This window comes from Sorex araneus, chromosome 3 (genome assembly GCF_027595985.1).
Source record: "Sorex araneus isolate mSorAra2 chromosome 3, mSorAra2.pri, whole genome shotgun sequence".
Classification (NCBI taxonomy): domain Eukaryota; kingdom Metazoa; phylum Chordata; class Mammalia; order Eulipotyphla; family Soricidae; genus Sorex; species Sorex araneus.
The window spans coordinates 92,842,237-92,859,330 of NC_073304.1; the positions used below are offsets into that span (position 1 = coordinate 92,842,237).

At 39.7% G+C, this 17,094-nt stretch overlaps 1 protein-coding gene across 2 annotated transcripts in view; it reads right to left on the minus strand.

Annotated features, from left to right (window-relative positions):
- MYEF2 (myelin expression factor 2) overlaps window positions 1-9,168 on the minus strand; it is a 30,891-nt gene extending 21,723 nt beyond the window's left edge. For both annotated transcript variants that reach the window (XM_004609647.2, XM_004609648.2), the window contains exons 1-4: window positions 8,878-9,168; window positions 2,514-2,722; window positions 1,229-1,281; window positions 9-16 (exon numbers count right to left, since the gene is read on the minus strand). In XM_004609647.2, coding sequence (XP_004609704.2) covers window positions 9-16; window positions 1,229-1,281; window positions 2,514-2,722; window positions 8,878-9,047 — 440 coding nt within the window. In that variant the 5' untranslated portion in view covers window positions 9,048-9,168. The remainder of the gene's footprint in view (window positions 1-8; window positions 17-1,228; window positions 1,282-2,513; window positions 2,723-8,877) is intronic.
- Between the last annotated feature and the right edge of the window lie 7,926 nt (window positions 9,169-17,094).

Sequence of the window (17,094 nt, forward strand, 5' to 3'; positions counted from 1 at the left end):
ATTCTTACCCACAGCCCTATAATCCAGGTAGATTTGTCAATAAATAATATGCAAAAGAAAAATTATGTTAGATTAGTAGATGAAGTTAATGGTAGATAACATTTAAATCATTAAAAAGCAATCAATAATATAATCAAATTGTGTCTTTCACACCTCCGGAGTATATGAGACAAATGACCACAATCTTCTAAGTTTTAAAGTTGAGCACTTTTTTATTTCTATTTTACTAAGTAAAAAGTAATCTTATTGTACAAATTCAATCAAGAAGCAATTCAAGGAAATAATTTAATTATCCAACAAGCATATCCTTACATAGCAAAAAAAAAATTCAAAGAACTTATTCTGTACACGTAGTTTTTAGTTTGCATTTTTCAATTCTATTAAAATTCAAAAAGAAAAGGGTAATCTCATTTTTAACAAAGTTCTCTTTAAAGGAAAACTGGTGCACGCAAATTAACAGCGTCCAGTTATCTCTGCAAAGAAAATCATCTATACCAAAGAAATGAAGCTGCAAAATCATTTAAATAAATCCTTGTGATTATTATTATTATTTATTATCATTACTATTATTATTTAGTTCTATTTGAGTAAGATGACATTCTTTATTTCTAATGCACCCAAATGGCTTTCATTAATATAATTAAACACTGTTAAGAGCTTACATTATATTCTTCAGTACATTGCATTCATTGCATTCTTCTTGCTAAAAATCAAAATCTACTATCAACCAAATCATTCTTTGTCAATTTATTTATCATCATTCAAACCAATTGGTTAGAGTACTACCTCTTAAGTAGTCCTGTAGGGCTATCAAATGAAGTTTTCAGTATAAGTTTCAAACATACATTCTGAATTAACACCTTTATGCTACAGGCCTCTCATAGAACTCTTAAAGATTATCCATTCAGTGACTTTTAAAATATCCTTGATGACATCAAAACACAACAGAATTATCCTATATTAAATATGTTGACTAGGAAGAAGCATTACCTTAGAGCATTAGAAAAGTGAATGCCTTTTATGAGCATTTACAAAACCCATCCCTTCCAGGAAGCCAGTTTGGTTTGTATGTGTCAAACTTGCTAATATAAAGCCTCAAATCTTGCTATACAATAAAGTAAGAAAAAAATAAAACTTAAGTTTCAAAAAACTTGTAAAAGTATTATACAAAAAGTAAACTGCTGAGGAACTTTTAAACCTCAAGCAAATTATTGCCCACAGCACTTACCCTTGATTTTCCTTCCGCATCCTTAAAGAGCTCCACGTATGTAACCTCACCAACTACATAAGACATACAAAAGGAAGATACCAAGAAACAATACATTTAAACACCAATATCTTGCTTTACTGCACACCTGTGCACAACTCTACAGAAAAGCACCTATTATTCACCAACAATAAAAACCAGACCAACATACCTCCTATCAATGGCTATGTAAATTTAACTAATTTTCAGAAATGTACATCATCCACGTTCTCTAAAAAAGCTAACAACCATGTTAACCTATTTCATACTACAGATCATATTTTGGCCAGCATGATATAGTTGGTGAACAAATGCACATATACATACAAATGGCACCTTAGCCTATCATATTAAAAACATCAACATTAGCACGTTTCAAATAACTTTAGTCGCCGACACACAACAGCTGTTTTAAGGTGACTTTCTACCTGAATGTCTTCAATCATGTTTGCCATCAGTAAGCTAAATTTACACGTCATGCTTCACAGCAAGCCACACACTTTCTAAATAAAGTCAATGAATAAAACCAATCAAATAGTTGTCACCTTACAACAGACACACCAATGCAATTTATTTTGAATTTATTAGAAGAGATCAGCCTCACAGCCAAGTACATAGCTTGCAGACTGTTGAAACTCAATTTTTCAAGAGATACAAAACTAACTTTTACAAGATCAAGTATTAAAATTATTTTTCCCCAAAACAAACCATGATTATAAATGAAAGGTTCTTCAGGTTATTCTGAGAGCAAAACTGCAACAGCAGTAACACAATTTTAATAAAGAACTGCAGAGGCAGCATCAGAGCAGTCATGACAATGCAAACAAAGTGAATTCCACAGCCAGATTCCAGACTCCACCAAGATATAACAAAGCAGCTTTTGGGAAAAAAAATCAGACCTTATTATATTCATACTTTAACACGCTAAATGTATTTCTTAACTAATGCAATGATCCTTTAAAAGTCTATAAAAAAACTTCAACAAGACAAAGCAATCACTTTAACAAAATTCTTGGTGGCATGCATATGCTGGCTCACTACAATCCCAATAGAAGGGCAAAAAAAAAGATATGCTTCATTTATCTGTACTACCTTGTGAAGAAATTGTGTCAAGTGAAAGAGGAGGAAAGATTAATTTATATGTCAAGAAATAAAAATCAATTTTGAGTCTGTGTGGCTCAGAGGAATGAAAAATAGGGTCTGCTTAGCTCCCTCCCACTTCTATCTGAAGACTGTCCAAAAAAGTGGGTTTATCAGAGATGGTTACCTTTTTCTCTCATTAGATCTTTAATAGCTTGCCATTTCATGTCATATGGGATATTGCTAATGAAAACCCTGTTACGATTTGGGCCCTTCTTTTCTCCAGCGGTTGAATTCTTTTCTTTTGAATAAGGATGAAATCTATTGGCCTTCTTATTTCCTGTAGATTTCTCTTTCAACTCAGATTTCTCTTCTTTCACTGATTCATCATTCTCCCTATAAATGAAAAATAACACCAACAGAAACACACCTCAGTCATGTCTCTAATATGAGAAGCCTATATTAAATACATATTCATCACATAACTTCACAAATTCAACAAAATTAGACCTCAGAAAATCAACTAAGAAGCCATCTTTAAAGTTTTTAAATTACCTAATGCCATTTCAAAGTAAGGAATTGAGCACATTACTCAACTTTTCACTTAAAAATCAACACTTTCCCCCATACCAAAAAGCCACAGTATTCAATAAAACCCATTTTTAAAACATCAATTTTGTAAATGTTATTGGAATCTAAGAAGAAAAGGAGGGACGGTTTCATTCCTACCTCCTAGAGTAAATCAAATTGCCACGTGAAGTAACTCTGACACTTTTCCAGAACTCTACAAACACTGATTTGCAACATGATAGCCAAAGGTGCCAGAGACATTGAACACATGCTGTCCTTAGATCCCCAGCACCACAGGGACCCCAAGCACAGCTGCTTAGAGCTCTGGAAAACCTCCAGAGTATTTCTTGGGAGACCCCATACCCAAAATAACATGATACCCTGAAAAATTCCTATTTTAAAGGTTAAGATTTCTTCCCAGAGTCTTTTTCGCTACTTCTTAGGAACATCATTAAAATAGTTATAGCTCTGTATCTACATTTATGTATGTATAATTCCTATATATTTTTTTCTATTTCCAACTTTGAACAACATAAAAATTAAGGTTACTGTCTGTTTTGACTTATAAACCAGAGTAGGATACTTCATAGAATTACAACATTTTTCTTAGTAGTATTATCTGCACTGGAAGGGATGAGAAAAAGAAAAATCTTCTCTTGAATGTAACACATAATAGAATTTTATGTATCCACTTTTAAATAAGGTTCTAATGGGGAAAATATTTCACTTGAAAGAGAGGATTCACAATGTAACTATATGAAGCTAACCACAAACCATCCATAAGATATTAAGTACCTTAAAGCCCAGAGGAAAATATATGAATTTATATTTTTTAAATTGCAACGTATTTTTAAAAATGTGGATTTATTTTAAATCATTAATTTAGCAAATTTAAAACATATTATAGCCTCAATTCTAAAGTAACTTTTATAGCCATATTAATAAAATCTCTAGGTTTTTAATATCTAGAAACTTAAATCTTTTAAAAACTACACGGATTTATTCTGACAACCGATCTGGTTTTATAAACCAGGCTCTAAATTATATCTTCTAAATCAAGGTGTATGGCAATCTACTCATCACAGCAATGTACACAGACCTCTCATCAGAACAATCATTTGTTTCATGATATATTTAACTTTTAGACATTACTTTCCTGGGCAGCTAAGAACAGTCATTAATGCAGCATCTAAAACTCCATGAAAATAAGGACTATCTTTTTTTGTATCAATGGCATGGTGACTGCTAATATGTGCTCAACAGAATGAATAATTAAGAAGCCGTAATCATGTGAGCACAAATAGCACCACTGTCTTTTCCCAACCACCCTCCACCCGTCCCCCCAGAATAACCTCCCCGCCAAAAAAAATTCTAGAATCCAAGAAGATATATTAGGACCAAACTACTTTTGCCACCTTCTCAGATCTTAACAGGGATGCTTTCTCTATCAAACATCTTCCCTCACCAGAAAAGGCATAGCCAGAACATGGTCTTTTCCACTCTACAACTCTAACAAGTACCCCTATCTGTCTGACCAGAGTGGCACTTTCAAGAAAGTCCAACTAGAGGCCAAAAGCACCCAGGATTGATCAGAAACATACTTTATATTTGGCTTAGCATCTGTGAATAAACTGTGCCATGTCTTTTGAAATTATGATTCCATCTTATACAGAGAGAAATCCTCTGGTATTGTATTATCTAAACATTCCAGGGGCGGGTGGTGTATGCGTGTGAGTGTGCATGTGCATTGTTTGAGGGGAGTTTTTGCTTTCCTTTTTAAGGGTATTCTGTTCAAAAAAAATAAAATGTTCTTCACAACCCCCCCCCAAAAAAAAATCAAAAGCACCCAGGAGTTTCTCTGGTTTCCGAATACAACAGAATAAAAAACAAACCTTTTATTTTAATCCCCCCAAAAAACACATTTACCACTCCAGCAGTGAATTCAACCAACATTTAAAGAATAATCAAGTCCCTGCTCAGATAAGAGGGCGGCTATACTGTCTCTAGCTATGTATCCTTTCCCCTGTCTTTTCTCCTCAAATGAGACCAATGGTGAAAGTTGTACAAAGTTCTGAAGAATTAGCTATATTTGATTCTTCTATGGATGCTGTAAGCATTTGCTTACATTTTGGCAATTCTCTTAAAAAAACAATATTAAAAGACACATCTCTTTAAAATACTCAAAGGCTGATAAGAAAAAGCAATTTCTTTAAGAGTCCCCCGGTCAGAGGCATCTTTAATATATTGCTAACTTTCTTGTTTCCAATGCATAAATTAAAATTTTCTATGGCTAGGGGTTTGTTCTGGTTATTAAGAAACTAAGCCATACTTTATTTTAATTTTTTGGATGAACAGCATTTAACTTAAATGTTTATATGCATATTTGTTGCACATATTTTGGAAAACATAGGAATTGGCAAAATATCATTTCCTGGATTAACAATCACTGATTTTTTAATGCATAAACTTATGCACATATGCACATAAATACATAAATATTTAAATAAATGCATTCATATTGTAATCCTTAGAAACCACATTAGCTTGTAATCTTTTTTTTTACTTCAGGCACTGTGATGTACAAATACTATTGATCACAGGGTTTCATACATTCAATGTTCCTACGCCACAACTTCTACCAGTGTTCCCCCATCAACCTACCCTTCCTGCCTTGCCACCCCCATTCACTATTTCATAAATACACTGTGGAAAAGATAGAAAAAAATCTATGTGAAGTCTCTTGGGGAGATGATGCTATATTCAGAACTAGGCAATAAAGGGTAAAAAAAAAACTATTCTGTCACAAAAATGTTACTGTCTTAAAGATTAAATTATTCCTAGCCATATTAAATGTTTTTCTGAAAAGTACAGTGATAAAGTACAGTTTTAATGTGATTTTAAAACAATGTTATCCCTCTGAAATTCAGAATTAAGCCCAGTATGATTTGTTTTTTTGGGGGGGGAGATGGTAATTGGACTAACTCCAGCAGTACAAGTCTGACTCCTGGTTCTGTGCTCAGGGATCACTCCTGGTGGTGCTCCAGGGATCATATTTGGTACCAGAGATCAAACTGGAGTTAGCAACATGCAATGCAAGAGCAGTTCTTGCCCCTGTACTATCTCTGCAGATTCCAGTTCCGTTCTTAACTGCTATTATTATTTTTTTTAATAAAAAAACTACTGTGTCTGGGGTGATAGTACAGCGGGTAGGGCGTTTGCCTTGCACGCAGCCAACCAAGGTTCAATTTCCAGCATCCCATATGATCCCCCAAGGACCAGCAGGAGTAACCCCTTAGCACTGCTGGGTGTGACCCAAAAAGCAAAAAAAAAAAAAGACGATAGCTCAAAGGGCTTGTGCACAATGCTTTGCTTTCAGGGGCCTGAGTTTAAGCACTGTCAAGATTGTCCCCCAAAAACTGAGCCAGGAGTAGCACCTGAGCACAGTCAGGTGTAGACTACTCCACTTCCAACACTTCATCTTGCTCCAATGCTCAATACTTTATTCAAGTCCCTAATGCAACTCACAATCTTTAAATGCTCTAAATTATTATTCAGTCACCCACAAATTATCCTTATAACAATACTGTTATTTTTCTACCTACTCACTTAAGGAAAGCTAGTGTACTATTCTAGCAAGAAGGAAAAACAATATATTGTCAAACATTGTGAATATGTTAACCAAATCCTCTGTCCATGAGTTCCATGATCACTAATATTGACTTCATGTTTTAAGTCTTCACCAAGCCTTCAAAGAATAAAGTTTTGGGGAATTGAAGATGACTTAGACATAATGATCTCCATCCTCAATCACTATGGACTAACCTCCACAAAAATCATTTCAATATTGATAGCAAGTGGAATTTAGTCACTGAAAAACAATACATATTTTAAGGTACTATTTGCTCATTTCTATCATCCTTATGAGTCCTTACCATTGAAAATGCACGGTAACAAAACCAACTGAAGAGTCGTGTTGAGTTATACTATCCCCCTGAGTCAAATAAATGAATTAATAAAGTACTTTTAGGTAGATACAGATAAAGATCCCGATTAGTTAGTGTGAGTTACCTAGCATGAATGCTCATCTGGAGCAGACCGTACAAGAAAACCCTGAGATAAAACGGTCTCTTTATCCCAACTCTGGGGAAAAAGCGGGAGATGAGTTACAATCAGTATGGAGTATGTGTTCATATTTACCAGTGATACTTCTTAAACTCTTTATCTGCGGAAGTGACAATTCTCTACCCCCTCTGTCACTCTTGTAAAGCTAAACCACAAGGGACCTATTAACAGGACTTCTGAGACTAAGATAACCTGCTTCACCTCTACCCTCTTTTACAATCTAGCAGGGCTTTTCTGAGTCAAGGCGTGTTTTTGAGCAGGAGCAAAGGGTCCACGTTTAGATGTAAACAACAAAAAAACCGAAAGTACATTACATCATCATCATCCCATTGGTTCTCACTCCATTTTCTACTGCCAGATCCCTAGAAGCCCACGTGTTGATAGACGAGACAGTGAAAGCGCCTTGTTCAGCGTCTGGTTTCTGAGTTTCTGAGTGGTACCACTCTCCACCTAGGAGCACACCCGCCACTCAGATTCTGACTAGCAGGTGCTGCCCGGCCTGCTCGAACCCAACTGTGAGCAAGCATGGGGCCACACCGTTCCAACATCTTTATACTAAGAAGCCCCGTCCTTTTCCTGCTTTTGAGTGAGCGCTCATGTGCACTGCATCCAAGTCAGAGGCCTGAGAAGTAGCAGAAAGTGGTGATGAAATGTACAAGGTCTGCGCCTAGGAAAATAAACCCCCAGCCTTTTTCCCTCCTCCCGGCACAGCCAGATAAAAACAAGGTGGGGGGGGCACGACCTGTCACCCAGCCAGAAATTATCACTGAGCGCCGTCCAGGGCGTTCTTTAAAGGCACCAAGTGCCCGGGCAGCCGCGGGATCTTCCAGGTCGTGGCTTTCCTTCACCGGGGCGGGGGACCATTCCACCAAAAAGGAAGCATCGTGCTGCCCTCCCACGCGGAATTGGGGCCGTCAAGTTTTTTCTTCCTCGACTTCCATCTGCCAGGCTGTGGGCTGCGGGAGCAGCCCGGGCAGGAAGGCGGGGCACACCTTTCCCTTTCTGCCGCGCCCCGCGACGCCGTCGAGGGCGGGGAGGAGTCCGGGGTGGGGGGCAGGACCAGGACTCACAGGCTTCCACTTCCCCTTTAGGGACCGCTCCCGCTCGGAAATCAACATCCACCTTAGACAACAGCAGCAGAAGCAGCAGCGCCCGGGGTAGAAAGCTGGGGAGGGGCGTGGGGGGCGGCGCGCGCTCCCGGCCTTTTAAAGCCGAGAGGAAATGTCCGATGATGTCACCCCTAGATACGCCCTAGTGATGAACACTAACTGCTGGCCTTTTAAAGAAGAGGGAGGGGGGAGCCTTCTTTTTTTTTCTTTGCGCAAACCGTGTTGGTTGAGCTGTGTTCCCATAATAATAATAATAATAATAATAATAATAATAATAATAAGATGCTCCAGTCGAAGTCAAAGAGGAAGAGGAGGGCCGGGGGCTGACCCCGCAGACTCGGGCTAAGAAATCGGGGAGGAGCCCCGCTCCCGGACCAACCCCCCACCCCGAGCCAGCCCGCAGCGCCCACCCCCGGCTCCCGGACCCCGCGCGGGTGGAGGGAGGGCTTGGGAGGGACGGGCCTGGGAAGAGCCCGGCTGCACCTGCTCCTCCCGCCGCCCACGGTCCAGAGCCGGCTTCTCCCTGGCCGAGTCGGGCCTCGCGTCCCCGCAGCCGGTCTTCCCCGACACACATACACACACATACACGCACGCACACAGAGACGCGCACACACACGCGCGCGCGCACACACACACAACACACACACACAACACACACACACACACACACACACACACACACACACACACACACACACACACACACACACACGCAGCCCCGGCCCCGAGCCCCGGAGTTAAAGACAATACATTTTAACGCCATTGGAGCTGCTGCTGCTGCTGCTGTGCGGCGGCGGCTGCTTGTCCGGCTCGGGCGGGTGCGGGTCTCGCCGCGGCTCGCCCGGCGGCTCGGCGGGCTGCGGGGGCGCGTGGTCGTCGCCGGCAGCCCCGGGCGCTGGGGGTTTGTCCGCGTCCGCCATGGCGCCGCCGCTGCCTCCGCCTTCCGCCGCCCGCCGAGAGGGGCTACGAGCGCGACAATGGCGGCGGCCGGGGAAGCGGTAACGGATCCCGATTTGAAAAGGCCCCGAGCGCTCAGTTGCCCGGATCTCGCGAGAACCGGTCGGGGTTGGGCGACTGGGAGCTGGTGCGTGCTGGGGGTGGGGGTGGGGGCGCGGGCGGGGGGTGCTGGTGGAGGGGGTGATGGAGGCTCAGGGTCGCCTCCGCGCCCCACGGCCTAGGATCCAGCCTGGGGGTGGCTTGACTCGCCCTGATACCCCCCCCCCAGCCCAGCCTGGATCACCATCCTGCCTGTCATTGGCACCCAGCGGGGTCTTCACTTACATAAGGAGGCACTGGGTACTGGAGAGCTCCAGGGCTCGGAAACCCAGACTCTTCAACTTATTCCCTGTCGGGGCAGGTGGAATCAGAAGAGCACGCTCTACTTTGCATCTTCAAAGACATCTGGACGTCTGCTAAGAAATCCTTTAAGTAATGCGGCTAGATCCACTTCAAAGCCCAGGCACCCTGTGGACATTCATTCAATTGTTGCTGATGACTGGTTGCAGTGCACTAAAACGCATGGCCTTGAGTTTCCGATTTGGAAAATGAAGCTCTTCCTTGCAACACAGCTATCACCAAATGAAACAACATTGCAATTTCTTTTAATTTTCCTGGCCAGCAATTAATCGAGGGAGAATCTATCATTTTCTTAAGAAATCCACAGTGACTACCAAATGGACGTTTCGGTTTCTTTGTTGCGTTTATTATATGCTGCCGGAAACTGTATTTGAAGCAGCTTAGCCCCAGATTTAATTGCCATATTGGGTTGGCTTTTATAAGTAGAAAAAGCCATTAAATTAAAAGAACTTCTAATTTATGTGTAATTCATAATGAAATACATTTTTTTGGGCTGACAAGCTCAACAACCTTCCTGGAAGTTTGTTTTGAGGAAAGTCCTAGTGGGTATGATTGACATGTTCTGCGATCACAAATACTCTAGAATGTAGTTAAAAACCTACTCAAGCAAGGTCTAATTTCTTCAACTGTATTCTTCGGTATTACAGTATGCTAGTTTCTGCCCTCAATCAAAACTTTTAGTAAAAAATCTGATTGTATCCAAGGAGACTTGTGCCACACATATACATAAAAATCATGTTAGTCATGGTAAATACACTAGGCAAAATACTACAATTTAGGGTGCTAGCAACATTGTTTCTCCCACATAAAGCAAGCCCTTGCAGTTGCTGTGTCATTGCTTTGCCTCAGTCAACCCAAGACTAAATGTTCGGAGAGGCAGAAAGGGCTTTGGGTTTTCACAGAGGAAATCTAGGTTAAAAGCCAACAGTGATGGGCTGGAGCGATAGCACAACGGGTAGGGCGTTTGCCTTGCACGTGGCGGACCGGGTTCGATTCCTAGCATCCCATATGGTCCCCTGAGCACTGCCAGGGGTAATTCCTGAGTGCAGAGTCAGGAGTAACCCCTGTGCATTGCCGGGTGTGACCCAAAAAGAGAAAAAAAAAAAGCCAACACTGAATATTCTGCCTATAACTCTTTGGGTAAGTCTCTTAGCTTCTCAATCTTTCCAAACAAAAAAAACTCACGATAAAAAGATGACTATCTTGCAGGATTAAGGTGATAATTAAAAGAAGACACTTTATATAGGACAAGTGCTAGATGAGTGTGAATTTCCTCTCTCCAGGCTGCTGGGGCTTTGCAGTCAAAGAGAAGTCAGGTGATGTGCCCATGGAACTGAATTACAGATACTTTGGAAACATGTATCCTTTTATTTGCTGTAAACACATTTAACAATAAAAGCTTAACCCCACGGTTTCTCATAAAGTGTGTTCTGGCAAAATCTTTCAATATATTTAATTTTGTTGTTGTCATTTTGGGGCCACCCCGCCTGGGCTAGGGGCTCACTCCTGGCTCTGTGTTTAGGGATCACTCCCTGTGAGTTGGGGGATCAAACCCAGGTCAGTCACATGCCAGGCAAGTGCCCTACCCAGTATATTATGACTCTGAATTTCAACTTAGTACTTTAAGAGGACTTTTAAACTTGAAATAGAGCTATAGGCGAAAAAATAATTTAAAATAAATGAGTAGGTTTAGTTGGAAGAGAATTATAAAAAGCACTATTTGATTGCTTTACCAGAGATAGAAGGCTAAGTAATTTAAATTTTTATTTACAAAAACCAGGAAACCAGACTGAATACTGCATAATACTGATTAAAATATCCCTTAAAAGTTTGTCTTGAGGTTGGAGCAATAGCACAGTGGGTAGGGTATTTGCCTTGCACGCGGCGGACCCAGGTTCGATTCCCAGCATCCCATATGGTCCCCTGAGCACCGCCAGGGGTAATTCCTGAGTGCAGAGCCAGGCGTAACCCCTGTGCATCGCCGGATGTGACCCAAAAAGAAAAAAAAAGTGTTTTTCTTGATTACTGAGGGTTTGGCAACTCTTAGTTTGGTGAACCTATGATTAATTCCTCACTCAATGTACCTGACCAGGTAGATGTATAAAAGCATAGGTAATTTTGTTTGTTTGTTTTTTGATTTGTGGCTACACCTGGTAATACCAGGGCTTGATCTCAGCTTGATCTTAGTTCAGGGATTACTCCTGGCAGGGCACAGGGGACCATAAGCAGTTATGGGGATAGCACCTGGGCCAGCTGCAAAGAAAAGCAAGCACCTTAACCTCTGTACTAGCTCTCCATTCCCCAGAGGATAGTTTTTAGAGGGGATCTGTGAGAGCTTCACAGAAGAGGTGCATCATAAAAGATGAAGGAAATTGTGAAGCTTCTCAATAGGAAAATGATTGATTTTCCATTCCATCTTACTTCTCCATCTGATTATACTATAGATTAGTCTTTCTCTTTCTTCCATTGATATTGTACTGACCTTAAGAAAATCTAAACAATATTTTTCAAATATGTAATAATTATTGGGCCAAGATGTGGCTCAAGAGAAAGTATTTTCCTTGCTTGTGTGAAACCCTGGGTTCAATCTCTGACTCCACAAAATAATGATCACAGTATTATTATTAAAATATCAGCCCTGTTTTCCAGTTTTCTATTTTCTTCTTTCCTTCTTCAAACATATTTTTCCCATATAGCTATATGTAATTCTGAAGAAGGACTTTAGCTTTTTCTTTTCATCTTCTCAACTATTGTTATTCTTTTCAACTATACCAAATGTACCAACTACACCGCACTAATCACTTGATTTCCTTTCTTGCTTTGTTTGTTATTTGGGGGACCACGCACAGAAAAGATCATGGGTTATTCATGTTTTTGTGCTCAGGAATTACTCCTGGTGGCGCTCAGGGAACCTATGGTTGCTGGGATAGAACCTGGACCATCGATGTGCAAGGCAAGCACCCTGCCCTCTGGACTATCACTCCAACCCCTCATTCAATTTTCTTGCTTGTAGATCAGAATATGTGATTACATATGCATATGGTTGTGGAGTGGCATTATATAGATCTGAAAATTTAACCCTAAAATTTTAAAACTTTTATATCAATACTATTCTATGTATCATTTAAGACTTATGGTCACCTGTTAGTAACAGACACTAGAAATAATAGTGCCCTAAGCTAGAGAAAAGTTAACTGCTCTCTAAAAGCAATGCAGTAGATAGGAAAGTAGAGCAGAGCAAGTATAATTGCTCCACAGTTATCGTTGATTCGGTTTTCTTCTAGTCCTTGAGAATTCTAGTGTGATATGAAGGTCATTCTATATACCAAGAAGTCACTGGAGATCTAGGAGTCTTATTTGCACTGGAGACAGAAGCAGTCCAGAAAAGGAGGAACGTCTCTAGAATTCTCACACAACACTTGCATTATGGGGCAGAACTTATTTGCATGGTATACTCAGCTCCTGAAAAGATTAGCAAGTCATTTTCTACTGGGCTCAGTGCTGTCAAAAAAGTGAATGCAGGGGCTGAAGTGATAGCATAGCGGATAGGGCGTTTGCCTTGCACTCGGCTGACCCGGGTTCAAATCCCAGCATCCCATATGGTCCCCTGAGCACCGTCAGGAGTAATTCCTGAGTGCAGAGCCAGGAGTAACCCCTGTGCATCGCCAGGTGTGACCCAAAAACAAAAAAACACAACAACAAAAAGTGAATGGAGAGGGCTTGAGCGATAGCACAGTGGGTAGGGCGTTTGCCTTGCATGCGGCTGACCTGAGTTCGATTCCCAGCATCCCATATGGTCCTCCAAGCACTGTCAGGAAGAATTCCTGAATGCATGAGCCAGGAGTAACTCCTGTGCATCGCCGGGTGTGAACCCCCCTCCCAAAAAGGGTGAATGGAAAGGCATCCAGAAGGTAAGTATCTTTTTTATTTTCTTTGCTATAAGATTTAGAAGGCAAAAAAAACAATAACCCCAAAAGTATAGTGTTGATTATTTTAAGCCAATCTTCTTGGTTTTATAAAATTAAATGTCTGGATTTGGAATCACAGTTTACAAATTTTGGAGGATTGAAATTTTAAAAGGATTTATAGATTTAGAACAAAATGGGAAATTGAAATTTGAAAAGAAACTGATAGCTTAAAAAAAACATTATGTATTAGGTATAACACTTGATCTTAGCCAAAAGGCCGAGAAGCGATATGTGTATTAGGTATAAAATCTTTGTGTAGATCTCTTTCTCATTATAGAAGGTTGTTCTGTGATTTAAAAGTGAATGTTCATTATTACACCAGAAAGAATAGTAGTCTTTGGACCAAGGAGAAGACTCAAGAACCAAAATACATGATTTTTATGTAGGAGTACAAGGTTCTATTCTCAGCACAGCCTGGTCCCCCAGGTACCACTGAGTGTGAAACCTCTCCAAAGCAAGGAGGGTGGGGGCAGCAAGAGTATAGTGGGGAAAGCATTTTCCTTGCATGCAGCTAATCCAGGTTTGATCCTTGAAACCACACATGGTCCCTAAACCTGCCAGGAATGATGCCTGAGTGCAGAGGTAGGAATAACCCATTATATGGGTTATTATATGGTTATATGGTCCATCATTATATGTGGACCCAAAACAACAACAACAACAAAAATAAACAAATAAGAAACATATTCTTAAAGTGATCTGGAGTCATAGCACAGCGGGTACGACGTTTGCCTTGCATGAGACCGACCCGGGTTCAATTCCTCCGTCTCTCTCAGAGAGCCTGGCAAGCTACTGAGAGTATCCTGTCCTCACTGCAGAGACTGGCAAGCTACATGGCATATTCGATATGCCAAAAACAGTAACAACAAGTCTCACAATAGAGACGTTGCTGGTGCCCACTCGATCAAATCGATGAACAACTAGACACAGTGCTACCACAGTGCAACAGTGCTATTCTTAAAAAGTGAACAATTCACCTCTACTATTCATCTCTCATGTCCTATCTTTCTCTTCTTATATTCTTCCTTGTCCTCCTTCTTTTCAACCTGTCTTTTCTTACTGCCAGTACCCATTTCTGTTGTTCTACTTAAGTTTGGAGTTGTTTATTTTTTAAAAGAAAGCACTTAGATTTCTAAAGATAGATCCTGAAGAGAGATTTCAGCAGCAAGAATTAATGCAATTATCTGGATAATCCAGGCAAAACTACACATTGACCTCAGTTATTCAGATAACTCTAACACTATGGCGGGTTTGGCTTGAATGTCTTATACAATTAGTTTCATTGTTTTCAAATTTATGATACTGGAGTCAGTTCCTGATGACAGATTTACTTTGGATTTTTTCTGTAACATTGGGGTCATTTTTTCCCCTTTGAAGAGTATAATCCTAAGATATTTGTTTAGATCTAAATTTTTATTCAGTAACTAATTGCTTAATTCATTTAAGGAAAATCCTTTCCCTCAATTTCCTTCCAGTAATTTAATTAAAAGAAAGATCAGAAGAGCAAAATTTTAAGAGGTCTTTTCAACTTTCTTTCCTATAGGCATAGTAACTTCCTCCTCTTTGATAATTCCATGAATTGGGCTTCCTCCTTCCAAAAGCATTATAGCACTTTAAACAAGTCTATGTTTGGTAAATTTTTTTAGAAAAAAATATTAATTTGAAATGATTGCTTTATATCAAGTATATTTTTATACTTAGCAATAACCACCTTATAGCAATAGCACAATTTTTAATTACAACATTCGGGAGAGAAACCATATAGCTTAGATTGATGAGTTATAATGTTTAATACATATGCTAATCTGATTTAAAGGTAATGTTACCCATGGTTATAATAGAAATAACAAGCGACAAAATCTACATTTCTCTTATTTGACAATAGGTACCTGTCATTTATGAATATTTATACATGAATACTTGTGACAGTTTCTGTTTCCTAGTCTCACTTGCAAGTGACTGTATTCTAGCTGGTAACATATAAGCAGAAATGTTTTGAGACCATCTCAAATGTTTTGAGACCATCCATGAAGATGGTCTCTTAGAAGAAAGCGGCTTATCTGGAAGAATTACCTTAGTCTTCTTCCAGATTGCTGGCTATAATGAAGAAATGATGTCTGTATCAATGGAAATCATATTGGACCATAAAGTGACCTTGTGATTGAAATCTGAAGTACTGAGGATGAGGTGACAGAAAAGTAAATTAGGGTCTCAGATGATACTATGAAGCCTCAATAATAATAACCTTAGTGTTTCTGCCCTAAGATTTGTTTTCAAATGGAGGAAATAAATTGCTATGCTGATCAAATTGTTATCATCTTGGATCTTTCTGTTCTATGCAGACGAACTTAATCCCTGGGATCATTACTTTTTTTTATTAAAATGATTGATGTGCTCAAGTAGTTTCCTCTACACTGTGGTTATACTAACAGTACTTTCATTTTTTTTTTCTGAAGATAATTTTCACACTGGTCTTCATTTCATGCTATGGAACACATTAAAACCTTCCCATATAATAGCTATTTTTTTCTTTTCTCCTTACTGCTAGAACTACAGTTGTCTTTAGTGTAGCAAAGTGCCCAGCTAAATAAATAATGGCGTGGCCAGAGAACAGAACTCTGAGAAGTTATAGCAAGAGATGCAAGAGAGATCCTAAGGGAGTCTTTATCACTGTTTGTCTTGCTTCTTTCCTGTAAGACTTGAGGGTGGAGAATTCCACCAGAAGCCATGAATAAATAGGTTTAAGGTGAAGTGCTATAAGATAAGCTTGATAGATGAGAAATAGAAAAATTAAACATGAGTGAACTCAGCAAGATATTTTATTAACCCTACCTGCATCCAAAATCTTTGTTTGGGAAAAAAATTGCCCCCTATCTTCTTAAGGCATTGCCATTGGATTTCTGCTCTGTTAGGTTCATGGAACGGAATAGAACCTCAAAACTATTTCTTTGCAATCTTTTTAAACAAAAGTTATATCACTCCTTTTCTTCACCTAAGTTTTGCACCAGTGCCTCTTAGTGTTTTGGTTAAGATTAAAATATCATCTGTAGGGGCCGGAGTGATAGCACAGCAGGTAGGGCATTTGCCTTGCACGCGGCCGACCCGAGTTCGATTCCCGGCATCCCATATGGTCCCCCAAGCACCGCCAGGAGTAATTCCTGAGTGCAAAGCCAGGAGTAACCCCTGAGCATCGCTGGGTGTGACCCAAAAAAAACAAAAAAATATCATCTGTAGTCTATCAGGCTGGGGATGTTACTAGCTGATAGAATGCATTCTTCATATATATAAGATCCTGTGCTTCATTCCTAACATCAGAAACTAATAATAATAATAATAATAAATATTAGAATGTTACATATATGGGAGAGATTAAATTATGGTGAGAATAGATGTTTGGTAATTTCTAAGGTACTCAAATATTCTATAAGGTATCTAAATACAAAGAAGATAATTACTATAATCATTCTTTCATCCATTGTTAGAATTCAAAATATCTACACCTCTAAATAATATAATTTTTCAAATACAGAACTAATAGGGGCTGAATAATTCTCATGCTCGGTTTGCACGCAGCAGACTCTGGTTCAAATCCTGGCAACACATATGGTTCCCAAGCACTATCAGAAATCATCATTGAGGGGCT